At 39.2% G+C, this 24,911-nt stretch overlaps 1 protein-coding gene across 1 annotated transcript in view; it reads left to right on the top strand.

Annotated features, from left to right (window-relative positions):
- The window catches only part of pappaa (pregnancy-associated plasma protein A, pappalysin 1a), a gene marked incomplete at its 5' end in the record, with an annotated part of 56,796 nt that extends 32,263 nt beyond the window's left edge, over window positions 1–24,533 (top strand). The window contains 8 exons of the mRNA XM_010779975.1: window positions 1,794–1,977; window positions 3,090–3,291; window positions 5,892–6,126; window positions 6,729–6,876; window positions 7,141–7,256; window positions 10,483–10,554; window positions 11,872–11,970; window positions 22,224–24,533. Of these exons, the coding sequence (XP_010778277.1) occupies window positions 1,794–1,977; window positions 3,090–3,291; window positions 5,892–6,126; window positions 6,729–6,876; window positions 7,141–7,256; window positions 10,483–10,554; window positions 11,872–11,970; window positions 22,224–22,328 (1,161 nt within the window). The remainder of the gene's footprint in view (window positions 1–1,793; window positions 1,978–3,089; window positions 3,292–5,891; window positions 6,127–6,728; window positions 6,877–7,140; window positions 7,257–10,482; window positions 10,555–11,871; window positions 11,971–22,223) is intronic.
- Window positions 24,534–24,911: the final 378 nt, after the last annotated feature.

Here is a 24,911-nt window from a genome sequence, read left to right as displayed (position 1 = left end):
GCACACCCACGTTGGGCAAAACTTGTAACTGAACACACGCATACACCCATTTCACAAACGTACTTAACATTCCATTTGCACACATATTTACAGTCAGCACATTAACACTAAATGGATCCTTCCACATTTCTTCCATGCAGACTTTGTTCACAACCTCCCATCACGATTGACTCATTCAACTCTACACCCAGTCATTTTTCACCAGGCACTCACATGCGATGCATATTTTACTTTTGTTGGATATCCAAATATGAAAGGAGCATATTTACTTTAAGGGAACTTGATACTGTTATGCAGTATCATATAATGGAATCAAGATGAAAGATAGAAATACATGGAAAGAGAGAGAATAAAATTAAGCAATAGATATGTAAAATTAACTAAGTCCAGCTTGTGTGGTCTTAATGTTTGGACACTCTTTAAAACAATGTGGATAATTAAGGTCAACCATAACTGGGGTAGACTGTAATTCATGGTGAAAACACAAGTTTCCCTACTTTTTTTTCTAAGGGGGAAAAGTCAAAATGATTGAGCTCTTACAGCTTTGTTGTGAGGTTTCTTGGCCCAGATATCAATTTAAGCATTCCTCTTGAGTGCATGCTGTTATTCAATGGCAGAGGATGAAAACAGCTGAGGTTTGGATAATGCAGTGGCTTCCCATTTTGGTCTCATATCTCACTTACGTATAGGAAGTCTCTCTGGTCAAAAAAGGTCAGATATAACAGATTGTCATTTTGAAATGTTTTGGAAAAATTCTAGTTGCCATTTCTGTTTCCAGTGACAGTAAACCATCAAATCCCTAATCCTAAATGTTATGTTCTGTTCACAATCTTCTCATCATTGTTGATCAGGAATTGTTAATGCAAGAAGTGTGGCCCTAGCAAGCCTCAGTGACACATTGCTGTGTCACAGCTTTCAGCAGTAACATGGAGGGCCTTGTTTCAATTATTGTGAATGTAATGGATGTTCATTTTTTATACCAGGTTCTCACAGTGTCCATTTCTTGCAGATTTGTTATGTTCTCCCTACGTTTGGATTTCCTCAGTGTTCTACAGTTATCCCAAAAAGCATTGGAAAAGTTGTATTTTGATGTTAACAACAGCTTTTTTAATTGACTTCTGTCAATCACTAAGTCCTGCAGTTACCAAGACATTATTTATATTAGCTAACTTTAGAGAAAACTGCCTTAGCAGTATAGCAGTATTCTGTCTCCAATGATGTGCCTTATTTTTATTTTTTCCATGTTATGTGTTTGATTGCATGGCATTACTTAACAATAATTTGTGTTTGGTTTAAGAATCACATATACAAAATGTGAACCTTTCATTGAATATAACCACTTTCTTAGAATCACGATTACACAGATACTCATAAAGATGATACTTCTACAGAGGTTGTAACTCCAGCTGTGGAAGATCCCTTTTCTCCTCTCTGTTGTCAATCTGTTTTGTGTTAAGGCTGATTGTGCAGTTGTTGGATATCACATGTCTGAGTTGCATGAATTGACCTTACAAATGCTATCAGCAGTTATTGAGCTGCTGGATAGCCTGTGAGGCTTACTGAAATACTGTAAACCAAGCCTGATCAGGCGTTATTAGCTATACTGATTGGAAACTTGATGGAGTATGTGCTGAATTGCTATAGTCCTTTTTTGTCAGGTAAACATTTAAATAATATGTCTGGGACATCAATCTGTTAATGCGCAAAATAATATTTGTGTCAAAGCACTCTCATGCATATAACCGATTTTGCCTACACATCTGACACTCATTTGATCACGTCTTCTTTTCCAGTCGGACTCTACAGTGACTATTACATGTGCAAATGGGAAGTGGAACAAACAGGTCTCATGCGAGCCTGTGGACTGTGGTATGCCAGACAAATACCATGTCCATCCTGCCCATTTCAAGTTCCCTGAAGGCACCACCTATGGCAAGAAGATCACCTTTCAGTGTCGAGAACCTGCCCAGCTTGTAGGTGAGATGCAAAGTGGAGCAAGCCCATACAGAGAAAGGACATTTATGTTCAGGTTGATCCCTTTGGAGTCCATGATATTAGATTGAAAGGTTAACAGATGATTATTTTCGGATAACTGTTACATTTCAATGTTAATACCCTATCACCCTGATAAGTTCTATATTTTCATGAATAAATGGTCTTTGATGCACATTTATTTTTACATCTTTATGAACAATTTTGCCATGAGCTACATCAAAGATCTTTTAAGGCGAGACACCCCAGGTGAATAGGGTAATTTTTTTAACTTAAAGGTATCAGCTAGAAATTTCTCCAGTTAATTACTTACAATAAGGCAATTGTCTTTTGTATTACAAGTTTTCTGAAATAGCATGTTTAAATATGCAAATTAGCCATTATCTCATCAAATATGTGCATATTTTAACACATTTCAGGAATCGAAATCTGAACTTTGGATAAAGCCAGGTTAAAAATTAAGCTGATGGACAATTAAGAGACTGAAATGAAAGTAAATAAGATAATTAGAAAAAAACGTGTAACCCTGACATTCAGTTAAGAAAGTGTTAAGTTTGGTATTAAAAGATCTTTGATGTAGCTCATGGCAAAATTGTTCATAAAGATGTAAAAATAAATGTGCATCAAAGACCATTTNACTATAACATGTTTTATTTCAGGCTTTTGGAAGGAAAACGTACAAAATACACATTTAAGTGTTTATTTGACTATAGTTTGTCTATTTGCGTCAGTAGATAATCTACTGACGCAAATAGACAAACTATAGTCAAATAAACACTTAAATGTGTATTTTGTACGTTTTCCTTCCAAAAGCCTGAAATAAAACATGTTATAGTATCAAAATAGCACAAAATCTCAAAATTGACCAGTGCTTGAAAAACGATGTTTTTGCCTGCCGTGTCTCGCCTTAATACCAAACTTAACACTTTCTTAACTGAATGTCAGGGTTACACGTTTTTTTCTAATTATCTTATTTACTTTCATTTCAGTCTCTTAATTGTCCATCAGCTTAATTTTTTCTTTATCCTACTTTGATTCCAATTTATTAACCAATTCAATTTGTTTCTCCAATTTCCTCTATACCCCTTTCTCCTCAGGTACAAACAACACCCTTACCTGCCTGGAGGACGGCCTCTGGTCCTTCCCAGAGGCTCTTTGTGAGCTCCGCTGCCCAGCCCCCCCTCCTGTACCCAACGCTGTGCTGCAGACCAAGCGCTGCAATGAGACAGGCCTCAAAGTGGGATCGCTCTGCAAGTACAAGTGCAAGCCAGGCTACCATGTCACCAACAAACCTAAGAGGTAAAGAACATTAGATTTTTTGTTTTAAAGGTCACCAATTATCCAAAATCGAAATGTTCATGTCTTTTCATGTGTCCCCTCTGCGTTAAGAGATTCTTACAGTTTCAGGAAAAAAGATTTGCTCCATTTATATAAAAATCTGTCTAAAAATCAGCTGATCAGATTTTCGCCACTTTATGATGTCATAACGGGATTTTGGCTTGTGTTACCATTAGCCAATAACCAACCAAGGTAACACCCCCCCACCTTATCACCTGAATCTCCTCCTATAGAGCAGGGGTTCCCGAGTGGGGGTCACGAGATGATTACAAAATACAAATTATAAATAAAAATTATAAATTTAAAAAATGTAAAAAAATGTAATCAATTTTTTAAATTATAATTAATAATAACGTGTGCAAAGAAATTTTTCAGGGGTGGACTGGCCACCTGTATAATTCCCCCGCAGCGAGGCTCCCCCCGTTGATTAAAACACTCACGGAACACCTAACTTCACAAATATCCAAAAACAATAGGCCTGCTTACCACTCCAACAGTACATAACAGCATAGTAATGACAGCTTAACCTTCTCTATATTGCCTCGTTCACACAATAAATCAACAATACAAATTCAACTACAGATTATATAAGCATTTAGTTCAAATGCGATTTAAAATGCTCACAGGTTTTATAACTCTTATGAAATGTACACTACATTTATTATGTAGTATTATTTTAAACACGAGTTTATGTCCGAGCCAACAGACTCACAGATTGTTGGCTACTGAGAGATATGCAAAATACACCGCATGTAGTACGACACAAACCTCCGCTGTGGATTTTCAAAACAAAATACAGTAAAACTATGGTTGCAGGCCTAAGTTTAACTCTCTGAGGTCTAAGCAATTTTTTTCACATGTTAGGCTCGCCTTGGCATTTTTCTTGTAAAAATGCTATTAAAACATGAACCTTGCTGACCATCGGGTTGGCTTGCATGGTTTGCCTACAAAATCTAAATTAAAAAGCGTTTATGCAGCCCCAACAACAGTCTCTGATCATCAACAGACTTCATGCAATGCTTCATTGAATGTATTTATTAGATAATAATCTCTCTCTCACTCCTAAAACATCTAAATCTACTTTCAGCATGGATAAATGTTCATGGAATACATCCATTGTTTGTTCTATATGCTTCTTGAAATCCTAAAAAACACATATTTTTTCTAGATCAGATTACAAATGTTGGGTTCAGAATTCCAGAAAAGACAGACAACTTCTAAGTTTAACTATTTATTGTAAAGAGAGCAAAAGATATATATCATTTGGCCAAGGACTCATCACATCTTTGGGAATCACAGGCAGCAAAGCTGTAATCTGTAACCACCAAATCCGTCAAGAGCCTCGAACCTCGTGCGACAATACATGTTATTACACAGGGCGTTGCCCGTACATTTGTGATTGGTCAAGACTAGCTGAAGAGATACCATGGTTTAGACTTGGTTCTCTTTGGTTGGTGCGCAGACTCCAATCTTGGCAACACGATCCTCCAATCAGCATTCGGCCGGCCTGTGGAAGTCCCTCCCTACTCTGGCACCATCATACTAATTAGTTATCTCTAACGTTTCTTCAGATATAGTGGGAAACCATAATGTTGCTTCCTAGCTTTGCGAGGGAGCGCGGCTCCCATACAAAGTGAAAGCCGGTGCGATGTGCTGTTCTGACCTCTTTGTGTTCTCTCAGTCTTTGCACTCCACCTTGCTACTTTCAATATTGCAAGCTAAACTTTCTTCTGACTATTCCCCTCGTTGGTATCTAACCCATCAGAACCTGGGATTAGTGATTGTGTCTATTTATTCTATAGTCATAGCAATCTCATGAGCACAATAAGCATATAATGTAATAATAAGAATCAGTCTTGTAATGTTATATAAAAATAGACTCCACACAAATCGCCAGAAAATGTTACAAACAAGTGGCAACATGTGTGACGAAGGTGTTGCGCTGGGCTATATCACACAATCAAAAGTGAAACTTAAGCTCACTCCATTGCGGAGATATTCCCGCAAATATCGCGATTTACCCGGGACTTCAGGTGGCAGTATACGCTGTGAAGTTGTTTGCGGCCTGCCAGTAAACCCAAAGCAGAAGAAGAAGAAGTGACGTCAGCGGCTTAATTTGCTTAATCCTCCCTCAGGGACTTATTCCGGTGTGAAAACGATCTTCTAGAATAGTTCAGGAATTAAAGAGTTCCGGGGAATTAAGTCCCGGGAACTATTCCTGGGAAAAGTACTTGGTGTGAAAGCGCCTATTGTGTTCTTTTCAACCAAATATCTCGCAGAGGGGCGTTTGGAGTGGCACCTTATTTTCATCTAAAGTAACAGACACAGAATCAACACTTTTGAAACGGGGCTGAAACAGAGGGGATTATGGGATGCTACAATGATCTGTTTGGTATTTCGAGGCAAACACTTCAGAGACATGTTCTCTGTATTTCTGAGACCTGTAATATATTGATGAAAAACAATATAATAGGGGACCTTTAAGACATTTTCTGAACCTATATATTAAAACCTCAATAACACCAAACCCACAATTTTAAATGTTAATCACTTCTTTACAGGCGTGCGTTTAAGAGGCAGTGCACAGAGGATGGCAGCTGGCTAGAGGGGGCATGCGAGCCGGTGACTTGTGATCCCCCACCTCCCATCTTCCACGGCTCCTATCACTGTACTGATGGTTTCCGCTTTGACAGCGTTTGCAAACTCAACTGCTCTGATCCAGCCGGTAATGCTGCTATCGCCGCCACAGGAGGCTCTGCCCATACGGTGAGGCTGCTGCACGCTCCATGCAAGCAGGTCTGTCCATCCCTTTCCTCTCGTTCTATTCTTGCTTTACCTATTTGTATGTCTTCTTTTTGTCATGTGTATACAAAGTAGACATTCTCTCTTTTTCCTCCCGTCTTTGCATCCTTACAGTGGATTATTATCAGTGGCATAATGGTTTAGAAATATATAATCGTAATACAATTTCTAATACCAAAAATGCATAATACAGTCATGGTAGCTGATAATAAGATGCAGAATTATTGAGAAGATATTTTCTTCTCAAATGCACTCACTCTCATGACTGATACTTCTTACACTGCCCTCAATGACTAAACGCTCATCTCTGCCTGCCTGATTTCTGCCTGTCTCCCTTAACCCTACTCAATTTGACGCCATGCTAATTAGATTGCTATTGATTTGCAGAATAGTCTTGATGCCACAGACATTTTGAAATGTATACACCTTTTAATCTGTTCTGCCTCTAAGGCGTTGTGGGTTGGATGCATGATAAACATTGGATTACATTTCCCCCTTTGCAACGGGATGCCATCTCAATGTCCTTGGGCTGCTTGTATTTGCGTGTCATTGTGAGTGTATAATTGTTTGCCTGTCAATAAATGTGTTGTTTTCAGGGCGCTGCGTTCAATGTGATCCGCTGTAGGAAGGATGGAAACTGGACAGGGTCATTCCGCCTATGCCCACACAGCAAAGGCCAGTGTACTTTACCTCAAAACCTCCATCACAGCCTACAGTACTCCTGCAAGCGAGGACACGGCATAGGTCAGTATGCACACATGTACTGTTGTATCATAAGAATTCAGTCTTTTGTACTGCTGATGTCATCTTTCATTGTTGTTTTATTAATTTACAAATGAGAGTCAACAACATTTTAAACCATTGTAATGTGACCAAGCACTTTGAATATCACACAATATCATAAACATTGGAAACATATTATTTAGTATATCTTTGATCTTGTGGTGTTTTGTTAATACTTTTATTGTTTTTTGAGTGTCTGTCTAACTCTTGCTCACACACACACAGGTGAGGAGTGTGAGCTGACGTGCAGAGAGAGTAGCGCCGATGTGGTGATCCTCCCTAGCAACATGACGGTAGAGAGTGTACTTAAAGAGCACTGGAGGAACCCGCACAAAGTCAAGGTAAGTTTGTACGATAGTTTGTGTCCACCTCACAGCTCTAGACGCACTTCACAAACCTCTGCGATCCACAACTCTCATGTAAGGAATTTCATGTATAGTGTCTACATCCTGGGTCTATTAACCACAATACAAAATGCCAGCATGGCAACCCTGCAAACATTTGTGATATATTTGTAATCTTTTCTGTGGAAACAGGCTGTCGCACTCAATGTGAAATTTCAACTACCTCCTTCATTCCCAAAGATGCTTTGCAGATTTTTTAGGTATTGTGAGTACATTCAAGTTTTCACAATACATAACTGACTCTAACACCACCACTGTGAAGAATTTGCAAAACCGTTTCCAGTGCCTGTCATCTTAAATAATTCCAATTTTCAGTAATGAACCTACGGCGCTCACTGGTTAATGACCTTGATTTAGATATACCTTACAGCTACAGACTGTTACTGATTATTACTATTTGCTTAAACTGACATGTAGCAAAAATACAGGAGTTAGGGGTTATTTTGGGCAAAGGTCATTAAACACAGAACAGTACACCTTGTCCCTGTGGGAGTGCCATTGAGAGCCACCCCATCCCCTATGGTGTCATTTAGGAGGAGTATACACTACACCTATTCTTCTAATTTCACGCTCCCCTTTTACTTTGATTAATGTTAATGATGTGCAATTTATTTTAAGTGTTTTTGTCAACTTAATACCCTTTTAGCTGTTGAGTCAGAGAAAGATCTTAGCATCAAGATTTGCAACCAGAGAAGTAAAGAAACACGTTGTATTTTGCACTGCATTTTTCTCCCTACAACTCCTTTTGTTTTTGTTTCAGTCACACCGAGTCAGCAGCTTTTGTGTGGTTGATGACGGGAGAGAGGGGTGGCTTGGCCCACGTGGACATGAAATGATCTGTTTTTCATGGATTTGTGTAATTGATATGATTTGTGCTCAGTGGTAATTTGAGACCTGAAGCTAGGCTGTTGGGGGCAGTGAATAGCACATGATAAGTCAAGTAGTGTGGGTGGTGGGGTGAGACATCCACCAGTGTTAAGAGGTCAGAAGAGGAAGAATTGTTGATGATATTGTGTGCTTAACCATGTGCACACCAACACACGCACAGCTTTCTCCCAATAGTCAGTGAAATGATTAGCAGAGAGAAATGTGCCTTCATTTGTAATACATTACATTTAGAAGCAAAATATCCAAGGGTTAAGTCCAACAGACGCATATGTCTAAGATATAAGATACAAGGAATGCACAGGGCTGACCTGAAAGGGTATTAAGAGACAATAACAGGAGGTTGCTATGGTGGAAAAAGATATCAATCATGACATGTGCTTACAGTTGTAGTAATAAGTTGGAGTAGACATCATAACATACTTCTAAACTCCCCTCTATGTTGAGATTCTTTATACAGTGTCTAAAAGAGGATTAATGTCCCCAAGAACACTTTCTAGTTCTACTTTGCTGAGTTGGAGGTGAGCATTGCCCACCTTAATAAGTGATGTTGATTAATTGCCTTTAAACTAGTTGTATTTTGGTTCTTAGTGTGACCCACTTAGAATTCTCCCTTGTTTCCCTACCTCCACTTCCTCATCTTCTTTCTTTCCTATCCCTCTATCTCTAACAATCCCCCCCCCCCGCACCCTCCTCCCCCTTTATCAGCAAAATTACCCTGTCGGGCTTGCTGCAGAATTATTCATTTTCTACATGACATGACCTCGTCTGTGGTGGCGCTGAGATAGGGATCTATTTTTATGTGGTATCAGCGCCCGAGGAGGCTTCAGAGGTTGAGGATCCTATACGTAGTTAGGGGTGAGGCCAGGCCACGATCATGGATTATCATGATTTACGGCCTTGCTGAGGGAGGAAAAAAAGAGTGAGAGAGAGGGGAAGAAAAGGGGTTTCTGGATTACATCATACACTGCACTGGAGAAAAAAGAATAAAAGTACAGTAGTTGCAAAAAGTTTCACCTATAAAACAAAATAATGTGCTTAATCTTCCATCGTATAGGGACTAGCCATCAACGCCCTCCATACAGAGAAAACGTGCATGCACACCAAAGATCTTCCTATGCAGTACTATGTCGCAGTAGTAAAACGACTACACTCCAGTTGCCCTCAGATGTTATGTTGTTCTTTCTCTCCATCATCAACCCCCCATATTTTATTTTTTGCATTGATTTGCTGACTGCACTGAAATGAAAAATACCTTAGTTTGCAGCAACAAAAGAAAAGCTAGTCAATTTTGGCAGATATTGGGACACAGGGGGTTTTACGAAAATGAACCATCTAAGGTCAGTCAGTCCATTGTGGTGGATGACAGTTCTGATCATGCACACTACTATCCAAGTCTGGGGTCATACTTGTGCTGTTCACAAAAGAGTAAACTCATTTTTTTTGTTCATAACTGTAACGCCTAACAAAACACTATATGAAAACAACATCACAACAGTGCACATGTATGTATTTTCATGTACCTACAGTTAATAGGCGCGTTCACACCAAGTACTTTTCCCACAAAGGTTCCTGAGAACTACGATTTAGTTGCGCTCACACCAAAAAGTCCCAGGAACTAAATTAGTTCTAGAGAACCTTTTTACCCCCTTTTCAGTCCCTGCTAGAGAGCAGAGACTTGGAAAAAAAGATTCCTGTGTCTGATTGGCTGGGCGGAATGCAAACGACGCCCCGTCAAACTCCCCAAAACGTTTGTGAAGCCGCCATTTTATTATCCTCGCATTGCATTATTAGCATTAGCATTAGCCCCGCGCAGAAACGCAGAGAGACTAATTTATGACAACACAAAATAAAACAGGGGGGCGGTGGAGATGAGGAGGTGTCGGCGTTCTGGCCGTTTACTCGGAAGACTTCAGTAGAAGCTGCTGGGAGTCCCAGCAGCTTCTCCTGAAGCCAGTCCCTAACTCCGAGGACTTCCGGCCGGGGATTTTGGGCGGCACTGCAGCGCCGTGAAGTTGTTTGCGGCCTGCCAGTAAACCCAAAGCAGAAGAAGAAAAAGTGACGTCAGCGGCTTCATTTGCCTAATCCACCCCCAGGAACTAATTTCCGTTGTGAACGCGATCTGTACATAGTTCATGAGAACTAAAGAGTTCTCAGGAACCTTTGTGGGAAAAGTACTTGGTGTGAACGCGCCTAATACATGCATTTGCACATGCCGGGACACATGATATGCACAGTGCGGCCCAAATAAACCCCCAACTTCTATTTTATCTTTCAGAATATAGTCTGTACCATGGGACTCAAATGGTATCCACACCCAGAATTGCTCCACTGCATCAAAGGATGTGAGGTAAGGGCTCAAACTGAATTAGATTGTTGTTTCTGTCTTTGTTTGTGTGGAGTAATAGTCTCATCTATCATATTAGACATAAAGACTATTTCTTTCATCATCCTTGATCTCAAATCTTAACGAGTGATTAGATTTTTTCTGATATGATATGTTGCCATATTTCAGTTTAGACGCTTATAGTGGCCCAAATAACAGTTTGCTCTGCTTTTATGATAAATATACATATTTGTTAATGCTTATGAAAAAAAACATTGACATGCTTGTCTGTTCAGATTTTTGTTGTTGAAATAGCAACCTCATGGACAAGGAACAAGTGACAACAAGAGGTTACAAAAGTTTGCTTTTATACAAATAAATCTTCATTTTAGTACCCCTTCAAAGTTAGTTTAATTTAACTGTATTCGCTGTGCTTGGCAAGTGGAATTTGACTATTTAATGGAATAATATATTGGCTAGTCATGTAATTTACTGTCTTGTCAGAATACTTGTGTTTATAGGTCATTTTCCAGGTAGGGCTAGATCAGTTAATGTTTTGCTTTCAACAGGCTAACTGCTGTTGGGATTAATCAAGAATGTATTAGTGTTTTACCACACTGCCAGTAGCTATTCACATTTTTAATTTCTGAAGCCAGTTGCTGAGGACAACCTCCTGCACAGAGCGCACAGGTGTTTTTTAGCATCTTTCCACTTAGGCATTTATAAGCCAGTTATATATGCTTTTGCCACAAGGGTATCCGGTATCAGAATAACTGATGCGGCTCATTGCCACTCATTAGCTTGCTGTAATCTGATGTTATGACTTATTAATACTGATTTATTACTTCTTACCCCTTAATAACGTGCTAAATGTTTCTTTCCTCTAAAAATGGACGATCCATGTCTATAAAATACAACATGTGAAAGAATTCTACTTCACGTCGTGCAAGAATGATATCATCTACTCAAGTTTGTTTAGGCCAATTGTATAACCTGATTGGTAACCCAAGTGGAGAGGGTGGGGCCAACCCAATAAATCACCTTATTGGAGTGTTTTGTGAAGTGAACAGTTTATGGTATTATTACTCAGTTTGATTTACGGTTCTGGCCCACTAAGGGCTTAAAAAGTCACATTGAAAGATGAGGGAAATTTAGTGCGTGAGATTCATCAGCAAATTTATCCAGAGACCTCGAAAAGGCCCTGAAATGCTCAAGACCACAAGAACAATGGCCGTATTTGGTTATTCACCTTTTCACCATTATGAACCAGTTTAAAGGTGGCACTTAGATTGGATAGTGTTTTTCACTAAATAGCCACTCTTTCTGATCCCTCTGGTATAGCCATTCATGGGAGACAACTACTGTGATGCGGTCAACAACAGAGCCTTCTGTAACTATGATGGAGGAGACTGCTGCCAATCCACAGTCAAGACCAAGAAGGTTAGTGGCATGCTCATAATATACCTCACCCATCACACAAAGAGATGTTGTTGGACACTGAGTCAGTGTTTCTTCCCCAACTGGAGACACACAAAGCTTAGGCTAAAATCCCAACTCCTGCATGGGATCATCTCCGCCTTTCGCTGTGCCGATCACTCTCAGTCTTCATTTTCTTGCTTCCATGCATCCAGTGGAAATTGCCATTATCAAGCTTTGACATTAATATGATAATGACCTCTGACACAAGGTAAGGATAACAAAGACCACAAATGAAAATACTGGTGAAGCCTGCAGTATTTCACCTCATGGAACATCGCTAAACAAATTCTTCCTTTCTTGCTGTGTCCAACCTTACATTGCTGTTAGATAGATTACTGACACTATATCCAAGTCTGTGGGCGTTTTCAGTCTTCATCAATAGTCTTTGTTTTCTGTCAAATTATGTTTCCTGATGTGAATGATGTTTGTATTTGTCTTTGTTTCCCTGGGAAGATTCATTACACTACCTAACATGTTGGTGATGTTGTTGAACATATTCAGCTGAGCATACAGAACACATTCAGCTGAGCATACACAAGTGTGGTCATCCTTATGGTAGTAACACTTATTTCAGGGAGGTGCAGTGGCTCTTTCCAGCTGTCTGCTGGCAGAGGAGTACATTGTAAGTGTATTGTAGCTTCTGTGCAGCAGCATCTGCTTCTCTGGCCTGGCCTGTTTCTGTGAATCTGGCGAGGGACTTTAGTCATACTCCTGGCATATCCATCTGTAAGTCTGGCTGGATTTATATTGCAGTCTATGTGTCTCACTGGCTGTGTCAGTGTGTCTGACTGAAGAGCCTCTTCATTTCCTCTCTGGGAAAAAAGGACATACAATGCAGGACTGTATGGATGATTTTAGAAATACACAAATTCAAAAACTTCTGATAAAAGAAATGGATTTCTCTGAATTAAATATGTGCAATTCTTATGACATTTGAAGAGAACACATTTTGTCTCCAGTGCTCCTTCGCTCAGGCTTTAAAAAGAAGGTGTGTCCAATTGTCCAGTGTAGTAATCCAATGTTGCAATCATTTTCAGCCACTGCCTCACATGACATAAAAAATGAGACCATTCGAAAAAAGAAAATGCTGAATTTGCACCCACCAATATTCTTATAAAAATTGGAAAATAAACACTAACGTCCAATAAAATAAGTTGTGTCATACTTCCAGTGTTCAGTGTAATCATACAATGTTGCTTTTCGGTGTCAGATGACCGAAAATATTGAGAAAAATGTGTTTTCAATAAAAAGAAAACAGGCTTTTGAAATGTTTTACAATATGTACTTACTTTTTTTCAATATTAAACCATACCATATATAATATATATTATATCATAAAGAGTCTTTGATGTTTTATCAATCAAAAAAGATTACATCATGTTATGACTTCTCCTGACTGTTCTTTCCCAGGATTGTAGGTTAACCCAGAAGTGTAAAGCCTTCCAATTTTGATCTTTCAATACTAACTTATGTGAAATGGCCTCTAAGCTATTGGAAAGCTTTCAATGTGCACAGTTTCAACTAGAGGCCACGTTATTCTTGGCCAGTCGATATACAAAATATGTACTACACAACAAAATTATACAATATGACTCAGACATCTACCATGTGTCCGATAATTTGAACGTTAATTTGTGTTACGAGTGAGGTAGTGACGAGCCAGGTATGTACAGAAGTTAGATCACTTAAAATGCCAAACAACTACTCCTCATGTATTTGATTGCACTGCACTTCTATGATCATAATAACCCACCTTGAGCCAGAAAAAAGGTGCAGATGATTTGTTTTTCTCCTATTCATAACTTCAGTATCAGATGTTGGATATTGTATCCTAAATTCAAAAGCAGCAGGAAAGTCGCTGAGTAGACCGCTGGGAAGTGACCTCACTCCTGAAGTGGTTTCGCTGCTGTTGATTGACGCTATCTCATCTCCACATCTTCTGGCCCCAATCCAGTGTGGGGGCTCAGGCAGAACTTGCATAACTCACTTTTACTGACAGACCCCGATGGGAGGTTAGCCTCCATTAAATTACTGCAGCAACATGATGTTGAGCTGTGTGAAAGGTGAGCAGGCCATTGGTCTTGTTAGAGTAAAGATTTGTTATGTTGTACATCAAAGACATTGAAATGTTTGGTCCACTTCCCAATATGGGCGTAGAGATAACTTTGAATATCAGTGGAGACATTGGTCTAAGATAAGCTAATTATGCTAAAAAAGGGTTTGCTAGTTTTTTTTTCTACAAAACAAATATCTGTTTTTTTATGATCGTTTTTTGACGTGCACCTTATTTTCTAGAATGCGTGACCAAACACACATTTAGCAGGAAAAAGTGAATTTCTAATGTCAATTTGCAGGCTCAGGCTGCCAGCTGCTCTCAATCAAACATGGGAACACCACCTCAGCGGCTGAGAGGAAAAGGGATATTTCTCTTCTGTTTTTCTTCCTTTTAATTATAAAAAAACAGTTGAGAATAAATTGAAAAACATGTTGACATTATTTTACTGCATTAAAGGATGACTGAATGTGATTTCAGTTGGACTTTAATCCTTGCAGAAGAATCTGGACCAGGTTACTGCTGCTGTATTTCGAAGCCAAGGATGCTACATGCCAATGGTCAATAGTAGTGTCTGCAACACAGGTGTTAGCAGTTTGCTAAAATAATAACTACAGGCAAATGGAGGATCAAATTACCTAGTTGGTACTAACTTCTGTCACAGCGGCAAAGACAGATTGGGTGAAGAGAAGTTAAATTCCAACTAATGAAATATTCAGAGGGCTGTTAAAGTAAGGATCATACTGTAGCTGTGCTTAGGAACTTCAGGCTGCTTGTCCAAATTCTGCTTGAAAGTATTTTGCCCTGGCATTATTTAAAGAAAGCAGTCTGGCTGGTGTTTTCCACAAATAAGTCCCCTGGAAACTATTTTGGAAAGTTTCGAAAAATTGCTCTGAAAGAACCAATCATAATTTGATTCATCAGCTGCCAGAAGCAAAGGGTGAGGAACGTAAGTGGATGAGAACCGAAGAGGAAACACTTTGGAATTAGGCTGATATGTGAAATCGATATGGGAACAGAGGAAAGTCAGATGTTTGATATAATCCCTTTTGTGCCTGTTAGTTTTTTGAGCCTATTGCCTTATTGTTGCTTAATGCCTCGGTTAAATACAGTTTTTATTGTTTTATTATCAACATCTAAATAAAATCTGTATTTATGAGCATTTTAGTACTTGGTATTTGGCATTCAATTATACATTTAGTTGTTTAATGTTTAAGTCAATCCTCATATCATCCCGTTTTGATCACTTCAGTCAAAACAGAAACAGGTTAATTTGCACCTGATTCTGATTTTGCTAAACTAAACACATGTGTGGAAGAGGGCCAAGGACAGATTAAAAACTTCTAAAAACAAAAAAAATGACACCATAAATGACCAAAACAATCTGTAACTTATATATGAGTCTCTCTCCTCTGAGCTGCTGAATGACACACTTCAAAAGCGGGAAATCAATGTTTGTCCCTCAACCACAAGGACTTAAGTTGTCTGTGTTAAGTTGTTCCTTGACACGAAAACTGTTGAGTGTGTCACAGTGGAGGTCATTTGATGTCAATGTCTATTTTCAATGCAGATTATTATTGTAAATTATTATAACCTATTATATACGTTTTTTCTTAAAGTTCTATTTTCCAGCTAAACATCAAACATGTATGCAAATGGAAGTCAATAAAGAAAGTTGTTTGTGTATTACAATATTTTAATTGTTATAGTTTAACAAGAGACCTTTGGAATATTTTATTCTGGGCGTTACCACAGTCACATAACTTACTTCACTGCCACTAAACAAAAGGCAGACTCATTTGGCCTGACGATATTTTGTTGTCCCATTTATCCACTTGTTATTAACCTTCTTTATTAAGACACAAACATTTGAAAACTCAAAATATCTTAAGATTGTTAGAATGTGAACCACAGTCTCTTATTATACTAAATGAGACTACTCAAATTCATTAAACAAAACACTAGTCCATCTAACAAAAAATTGCATTCAAAAAACACATTGAGTTATTCCTTATTCCGGCCGCACTCTATTGTATTGGACTACAATAGTTTTAAATGGTTGTCCCTTATAACACAACATTAAACAACAAAAGACCCATGTAAACCTCTCTCTTTGTTCCCCCCTTATCCTGTCATTCACACACACATTCTCATTCAGTCTTTCTCCTACCCATTCACTATTAATCTCATTCACATTATCTCAGCTATGCTCACTCACTCCAGTCCCTCTCACACTCTCACAAAACACACACAAACATGCAGCACATGAACAGACACAGAAGCCACTGGTGTTGTTAACGAGAGGTCTGGTGACTCAGTGGGAGTCTTGCTCAGTGTTATTGTCCCCAGTGTGTTGTGACACACCATGTGAGAAGAATACTACGACATAACTCATGCGCACACACAGACACACCTCATTTGTCCTCTGACAACACATTTTGCATCTATTGTTTGCCGATCGTCGTCATGGATTGCACTTTTTATTGTCAACATGTTGAAATCCTTAGCTGTCTCTCTTCTAATTGTGTGACTCGTAACCCTTTGTTCATACATCTATTATGTATGTTGTCTTCTGATGGAAGGTATAACAGACGCTGATGAAAACATCTGCTAGCCCCTCCATAGTAAAGGATGCTTCAGTTACTTTTTTACAGCAGTTGCATGATTGTTCATTATTATATTTCCTAACAACAAACTCCCTGCTTTTCAAATCTTAAATGATTCAAAGGTCCAATATTAAAAATCATAACTCCTGGAATGTATTACATTTCTTCCAGATCCATCAATTAGGCAATTTCTACTCTTTCAAAACAACCCGTAATAGGAGACATTTTGTAATTATCAGTGTATTGTAATGTTCCTGGTTCCTCCTGTTTCTCCTCTTCTGTTTGTTCTCTTCAATTTAGAGGTTAATCATGATATAACAACTGAATAACTCTGCATTTTGAATAGCAATAGTACTCATTTGTTATTTCACTTTTACTTCCTTTCCCAGTTAATGCTGCTCTCCTCTTTTATTTTGGTAGAGATTTGTGTATTAAGGAGTTCTGGATGACTAGCTGTGTATTATTCCACCCCAAGAGCTTTGAAGGTGCGAGGACTGCACGTAAGGTCACCACAGGATCTCCCCTTAATTGCTGCAAGCTGCTGGCTGAATTTGGAGAGGCAGGGAGGAGAGGAGGCAAGGGTATGGAGTATGCCTCTCTGAGAGTTTTCTGAGCAAAACCCTTTTTTGTAGCCCCCACCGTTTGGACGGAATTCCTTTCTTGAATGCTGTAAGCATACGCAGAGGGCACCGATTATATCGTTTTACAGCTTGGCCTCTCTAAAACAACTTTTCTCTAAATGTGCTTGTAGGTTTTTCTGTCTGCGTTGGAGGTGGGGTGCTCGGATCCTTCCTTGTCCCTCTCTACAGTTTACAACTTTCAGTCTGGCACAAGTACGCCTAATATGTGACTTGCGATGTGTCGCGATTGGTGTTTGTGTCTGAGCTGATGGTCCGTGATAACCACAGCTGACCACTTAACCTCGGTGTCTGTTGGTGACTCACACAGATAAAATCACATAACAGGATGCCAAAAGTACATGCCAGCAACAGCTCTTTATTTTTTTAATGTCTGAGGGCAACTAAGTTGACTTTTTTCCAGCGGCCAACTCTCTGCCACGGCCGTTAGAGGGGAGAAAAAGGTTGCTTTCTTACCCTTTACTTACTTTAGTAACTTTCTTGTTTGTTTTTTTCAAACAATTGCAATGGTAATGGCAAATATAAAAAAATAAAAAAGCAGCAGCATGCCATAGCTTCCTTTATTCCCAAATGTTCTGTGTCTGTGTGGGCTGAGGGTAGAAAATACATGGGGGCAACATGTATCTGAGGGAGGGGGAGAAGTGTAGTGTGGAGGGAGGTGCAGGGCTTTTCTACACAGCTGAGCAAAGGTAGTTACACAACAGGAGGGACATACTCCCAACGGTTTTAGTGGTTTTGGCTGTTTGCTGATGCTAAGTGCTCACACTTATTTTGATAAACTAAGCTATGTGGTAGTTTTTCTCTTATTTGCTGGTTCCTTATCCTAATTGTATCCATTAAACTCTATATTCTTGCTGTGTTTCTTTCCTTTTCTCCCATTTACACGTCTGTTCAACCTTTTAAAACAATTTCCTGAGACTATTGCTTTTCTGTCAGATGTCACAGTGGTCCCGTGACAGATTTATTAGAATTTTCAAACTTGAACATATAGATTTTGCTCTACCTTTAGTTAGCTTGAGCCGAAGCTGCAGCTATCTTCAGGGATAACGTTCTTTCCTTTAATAAGCAAGAAACAGGAACTCGGCTTTGGCATTGAGTAAATAGTGTGTATCAGTTATTTATCAAATCATTTGTACAATGCTAATCTCAGTCAAACTCGAGTCTGTCTGCTAAGGGATAAATATAAACATACACATATCTCTGTCATCCCTGAGAAGATAGTTGCTCCTAACACATTTCCTGTTGACAAGAGGAAGCAGTAAGTCACAAAACACAGCCAGATAAAAACACAGCTAACTGCTTCAGCTATTATCATCAATTTGATGTTCTCAGCTGTTTAGCTGTTGGAAGTATTTTCCAGTGAAAAAACAAGTTTGCATAAGATGTACATTTTCACACTTTCTTTTTTAAACACAGATAAGTTGGCAGATGATTTACTTTGTTTTGCTTGCATTAGTTAGGTAGATAAATTACTGGCTACCATTAAGTGGTAAGCTGCTCCAAAAACTCAGCCAGTTCCCCTCTCCCCAGGCCTGTGCCCCTTACACACCTTCTTTCCTTTAAGCATAGGCTGACACGCACATACTGCACACACTGTAATGAGAGGAACTCTGTGTTATTTTGACCTGTTCCTGAGATGGAAGGATGGGGCTCTGACAAGGTCTGCGTTCTTCACAAGGGCTTTCAAGTTGCTGTTAGTGGGTGTCCTCCCCCAGTCCTCCTCTAGCCCTGGGACATTGGGCAGCATGAGGGCCCCCAGGCCCACAAGGCCAGCCAGTCCCATTTCCCAGCCACCCTGAGAGAACCCTCAAGTCAGGGCCAGATGTGGCAGCTGGCCCATCCACCCTGAAGGTCAAGGTCAAAGGAAACCATGTCAAATGTGCCACCCACCATCATTCTCTAGATAGACAGATAAACAGAAGTAGCCTTGGAAGGGAACTGAGGTGCAGTGGGAAGGGTAGGGACCTATAAGAGAGAGCAAGGTCAAGTGGAGAAGAGAATCTAAAGGAAACAAGGCAAAGATAGTGTCAACACTGCAAATATTGTCTTCTAAACTTAAATTACCTGTCAATAAAAGCCATTCAAATTGAACACTGACTTGAATACCTTCATCTCATTACTACCAACACTGATTTAATGTACATTCATATTTGAGAGATATCTCATCCCTCATGAGGTCCTTACCACCAGCTGCTCTTGCAGTAATAAGTAGTGTACCTTTCTTACTGTCCTAATGTGCACAATGTAGTGACTGCTTTTCGTCTTTTTGTTTACTTACCGAAGTTGTGTTCTCTGTATTTTATATTTCTGTGTTATGTGTAATAATGTGTAACGTTGCTGCCTTCTTGGCCAGGTCAGCATTGTAAATGAGATTTTATCTCAATGCTTTTTATCTGTTTGAATAAAGGTTAAATACAAAATAAAAAATGTTTTACTCAGTCAGGTGGGAACTAGGAGCCCCGTAGTCTTGGCTTCAAAATGCCACAGAGGAAACACTGTTCGTGCAGCTGTTTCTGAAGTGTGTCCGGCCCTCGGCTTGTAAAGTCGTCACGTGTGGGCCTCATTTTCTCAGAGGAGTCTGGGCACTGCCCACCTGGCCCTCGCATTAGGAACCCCCCCCCCCCACACACAAACAACTTATTTAATACCCCATTTCAAAGGGGAGCCTGCGTCACTGCTCCTCAGTGACTAGCATGCTCCCCCATGTCATTCCCCGGACCTACTGTCAACAAATCCTTGACTCTCACAAACTACAGGTGTTGATTTCTCTGTGTTGCGTTAACCACAGACTATAACATTTTACAAAGCAAAAAGTGACTAATACCATGACAAAGTTTTAGCTTGACTAAAACAAAGTCGTATGAATGGCTTCAAATCAGTTTTTCATTTTTTCTTTCATTTGCAACACAGCTATCGGGAGTAAGAACAATATCTTTGGGGAGAAACAGACTTTAAAAGAAAGATTCATTATCAGCAGCTCATCTTTACTTTTCTATATATGTTTCCCTTAATCTTCTATTATTGTAAGGTCTTTAAGGAACTGGTTCATTGGCGGTCAGAATTATTTTGTAGTGGACACTTAACCTCAAGGCACAGGGAAATTTGAATCTCCATCAAAAGATTGTTTATTAAAAGTATGTGTATTTTTATCTGAGGAAATGGAATTAGGCTTTCATTACGATTTAGAATAACAAAATGAATTTTTGATTTACGTGCTTAGCAATTCAATCAGGAATGCAGTCAGCTTCAAAGCCAAACATTTGACGTTGATGGATATGCAATAAAGAGACTATTATTTTATCAGCATCTTTTAGTGGATGGGAAATTCTCCTTTCTTTCTAATGCATTTAGTAATTACCTGAAGAATAACCCTCCCAGATAATATTAGCTTATGAGGCAATTTGTTTGATGACATTACAATAGTAGTCTGGGTAATTATACAGCAGCTACTTCATATTCAGATAATAACCCCCCCCCCTGGAATGGACTCCTCCCACATCAGCAAGAAAGCTTTCACTAATAGCTTTGAACTAATAGCTCTCTGACATGAGGCACACTGTCAACCAAGTGGCTGTGTTGGTAAGAGTGGCCAGTATTGTTGGCACATTTACTTTGTATACAAAGATCCATTGTGCAAAAAAGGCAATACCACTCAGCTTTAACAAGAAAAAGAGACACCGCAGGCGCCCACAGATTGATCTGATAAGCCACCAGGACACAAAAGCAGACATGCCCATGGTCTTCTGCCTGCCTGCCTGCCCTGGACCACATGTGTTCCTTGTTTGGCCTGGACACATTTTGTGTACCCAAACAGCTGAAGCAGGCCCCCCGAGAGGAAAGCAGACAAGGCTGCAACAGCTGGTGCTGGTGACGCATTGCCAACGTTATCCAATGACGTCAAGCGCCAGGGGCGAGGGCCAGTGATCTTCCGGTGCTATTTTCACCTACAGTATAACACTTTGACATATGACTATCAGGGAAACTGGGAGATCAATTTCTCTAATATTTTGAGATTGTGATATATAATGTGCTTAATAAAAACGAAATGCTACAAAGAAATTTGCACTAGGACTTTAGGTAAACAGTTCAGGACAGTTTCACATACATGTATACCATACCATTGCTATTGGATGGCCATCATAACTTTTTTTTAAATCTTTGGTAATTCTTAATTAATTCCTCAGTATAAGCACCACTATTAATGGTTTATTACCTGACAGCTTAGCTCTCAGTTTAGGAACACAACCCATTACAAATGAGACAAGCGGCCTAACGAAAAGCATGCTGATTCAATTTCTAACCTGTTTGATATTTGCAAAGATCTGGTGTACATCAACTACAAGGAGAGCGGAAAAGAAAAGGAACGTGTGTGTGTGTGTGTGTGTGTGTGTGTGTGTGTGTGTGTGTGTGTGTGTGTGTGTGTGTGTGTGTGTGTGTGACATCTGACATCTAAACAGCATGGTTAAATAATTATTTAATGAACTCATACATTGATCACATGGCAGTTTGGTACATTGAGACAACTGATCGAGACTAGTCCCATATAGAGCCCATACAATTACATATTTATGTTCATGTGACAAAGGTTTCTTATGGTCATATTATTTATGATGAATAAATCAAGTGACATTAATATGGAGTAACAAAATCCATAGACATTGATTGATCAGTAAACCATATTTGGGACCAACCAGGGAGACCGCGATACACAACAATGTTGACAACGTTCTTTTCTCAATATCGCAATCCAAACCACCAAGTTATCCCCAACCTTAACAAATTGTGATTTCTTTCCAAAACCATGTCCTTCCCCTAACATGAACCACTTTGTTTTTGAGGTTTTACCACTGCAATGGAAGATCAGAATATTTTTGTATTTATTTAAATGACATATTTTTGATTTTCTCTCCCACTCAGGTGATTCCATTCCCCATGTCCTGTGACATCCGGGATGAGTGCTCCTGTCGGGATCTGAATGCTATGGAGAACAGAAAGGAGGAACATGTGCATTCTCTGGGGTGACCAACCTGAGTAGGGACCTCAGTTCAGCGTCGTACCCTTGCTGCAACACAACACAGCCTGAGTGGCCGAGGCAGACCCCTCCTTCATCCTTCTCTCAGCCTCCAATTTCCTGCACATGCTGCTTAACAGGCATACCTCTCCATCCATACTGCAACCCTGACCAGCTGAAATGCCTCCTCCACATCACAGACCAAGATCAAGAATAGAGGATGGGAATCATGAGACTCCACAGAAACTTCATTTCTCAGCTCAAAGGAAAGTAACCCTGCTATATCATCATCATCATCATCATCATCAAAAAAAAAAAAAAAAACGTATACAGCAAGGAGAAAAAAAACCTAAACAAAAATGTAACCAAGCCTAGGTAGCATGCCTTTTGTTCAGTTTTGTGCTGGCTTCAGTGTCTATTTTAGTGACCTTGCTTTACAATCACATGATTGAACCAAAGGTAAATCAAAATGTGCAAGTGAGGGATTGTGTTGATGTTGACTCCCTGTTTTGCAAATATGAAGAAAATCAAAAGACAGATTTTAAAAAATATTCCTCAGACACTTTACAGGCATGTTCAACACCTTTTCGGAGAGGCTAGAAGTTTGTGCGTATATCATTCCTGGTTTCAAACTGGTCAGTCACTTTGTATCTATATGCCCTTTACAGTAGAGGCTATAGAGGTTATTCCTAGCTTGGTGGGGAATGAGACAGCCATATTATTGAGTTTCAAGCCACATATTCAACACAAAAGCCAGATTAAAAGGCACAAACACACACACAAAAAATGCCAATTTACTGTTGCACAACAATACACATTATTTCCTAAGAATATTTTATATTTAGAGCAAAATCCTGAATGCATAATTAAAACATTTTTAGCATGGCTTCTGCTACTGTGTTTGCTGCTACTTGCCATCTTCACATCATAATATCTAATGGGGTTAGACAGCATTGTCTGCCTTGCTGCTTACAGTACCTCTTTAAAGCATTCATTTACACGTGCATGTCGGTTCATGATACTTTCATAGAATACATGTCGACAACACCACATGAAATGCACTAAGAACTTTAAAAAACCCCAGAACCTCACTTGTCATTTCCTTTTAACCCAATAGCCCAAGAAAAAATACATTGACCACGACTTAAAGAATGTCATCGTTAACACCTCACTTCGGGTTGGGTTGATTTTAGTTTCAATTTGAACTCCTCCCTCATGGCGCTTGATCAGAACTTTGTTACCTCAAGCACCAAATCAAAAATGTTCAAACTGAAGATAAAATCATCCCAGCCTGTTTGGAATGTATTCAATGCTTGTCAGAAGTCTTCAGCCTTTTTGATAACACAGTACTGCACAGTCACACAAGAGGAAGAACTAAAGGGCTGGAAATAGGTCCTGGCTCTTAGTGAGAATGAGTATAGGTGGAAGGAGACCTCATCTGACATTCAAACACGTACACACATATTTCTCATTCTCTCCCCTCCCACTAGTGTTGGACTCTCAGCAGTAGTTATGCAGGCAACAATGCAATTCATGAAAATGACATTTGGATGTATATGTCAACACAGCATTTGCAGTCACAATATGATCAAAGGTCCCTAAGATTCTCTGCTGGGTCCAGTGTTTAAGTAATTCATTTAAACCTTGTTTATCGCTGCAGTAAAAAGTACATTCTGTTGTTCTGATCAGCACTTTTCAGTATTGTGAACTCAGTCCGTCCCCACCAATTAACTTCTTTAGATCATGTGGCTGCTACAATAGCCTTGTATTTTGTTATTCCTCATTCCAGACACATGAAGGCTACACTAGTTTTTTCTCATGCACATTTGATAATGAAGGCTGCTTGGCATATTGGTCCACATGTTGCTGCTCTTATTAGGCTGCAACCATTGTCAGGGTTACATTCAGCACGATTGTGACTTTTCATGTTATTTAGGCCAATGGCACAGTCCCTCTGACTCATATTAGGCTGCTATAGCATTTCAGATCATTTTCATAAATCATTGTAGACAACAAAATGTACAAGTGACAATGTAAGCCAGATTTCGTGTAATTTTCAAACCAATGTAGTTAAGAACTAAGAAAATACCACCAAATGCAGCAAAAGTGTGAAGGTATTATTTTCCACCAAATACAAAGAAAATAATCAAAAAATATATTGTGTAAATATTACTATATGTTCTTGATTGACAGGAGGGTGGAAAAATATAATTTTTTTTGTTTTCATGTATTTCATTTTTACAAAATGTCATATTTAATCAGTGTTTGTATTATTGACCTCAGTTACTGCACTTTTTTAGTTTTTCTATGTAAGAAGAAAAAATATATCTTTTGAAAATGTTTAGAAGCTGCTATTGTCAGAATGGTGATCTGAAACAAACTGTATATTATGATTTTCTGTCTTTTGACTCCCTTGCTATTAGCTTACCTGTCATTAGTTTATTATTATGATCTGATTATAGATGCTCCTCTCCAAACTAAACTGACTTTGTAGTGAAGGTTGTCAAAGAAGTAGGGAGGTTTTATCACTACAAACTATGTTTCTATCCATCCATCAAACCATCCATCCAGCCATTAAGACCCCCCCCCCCCCC

This window comes from Notothenia coriiceps, unplaced genomic scaffold (genome assembly GCF_000735185.1).
Source record: "Notothenia coriiceps isolate Sejong01 unplaced genomic scaffold, NC01 NC01_scaffold00021010, whole genome shotgun sequence".
Classification (NCBI taxonomy): domain Eukaryota; kingdom Metazoa; phylum Chordata; class Actinopteri; order Perciformes; family Nototheniidae; genus Notothenia; species Notothenia coriiceps.
This window is presented reverse-complemented; position numbering and strand designations above follow the sequence as displayed.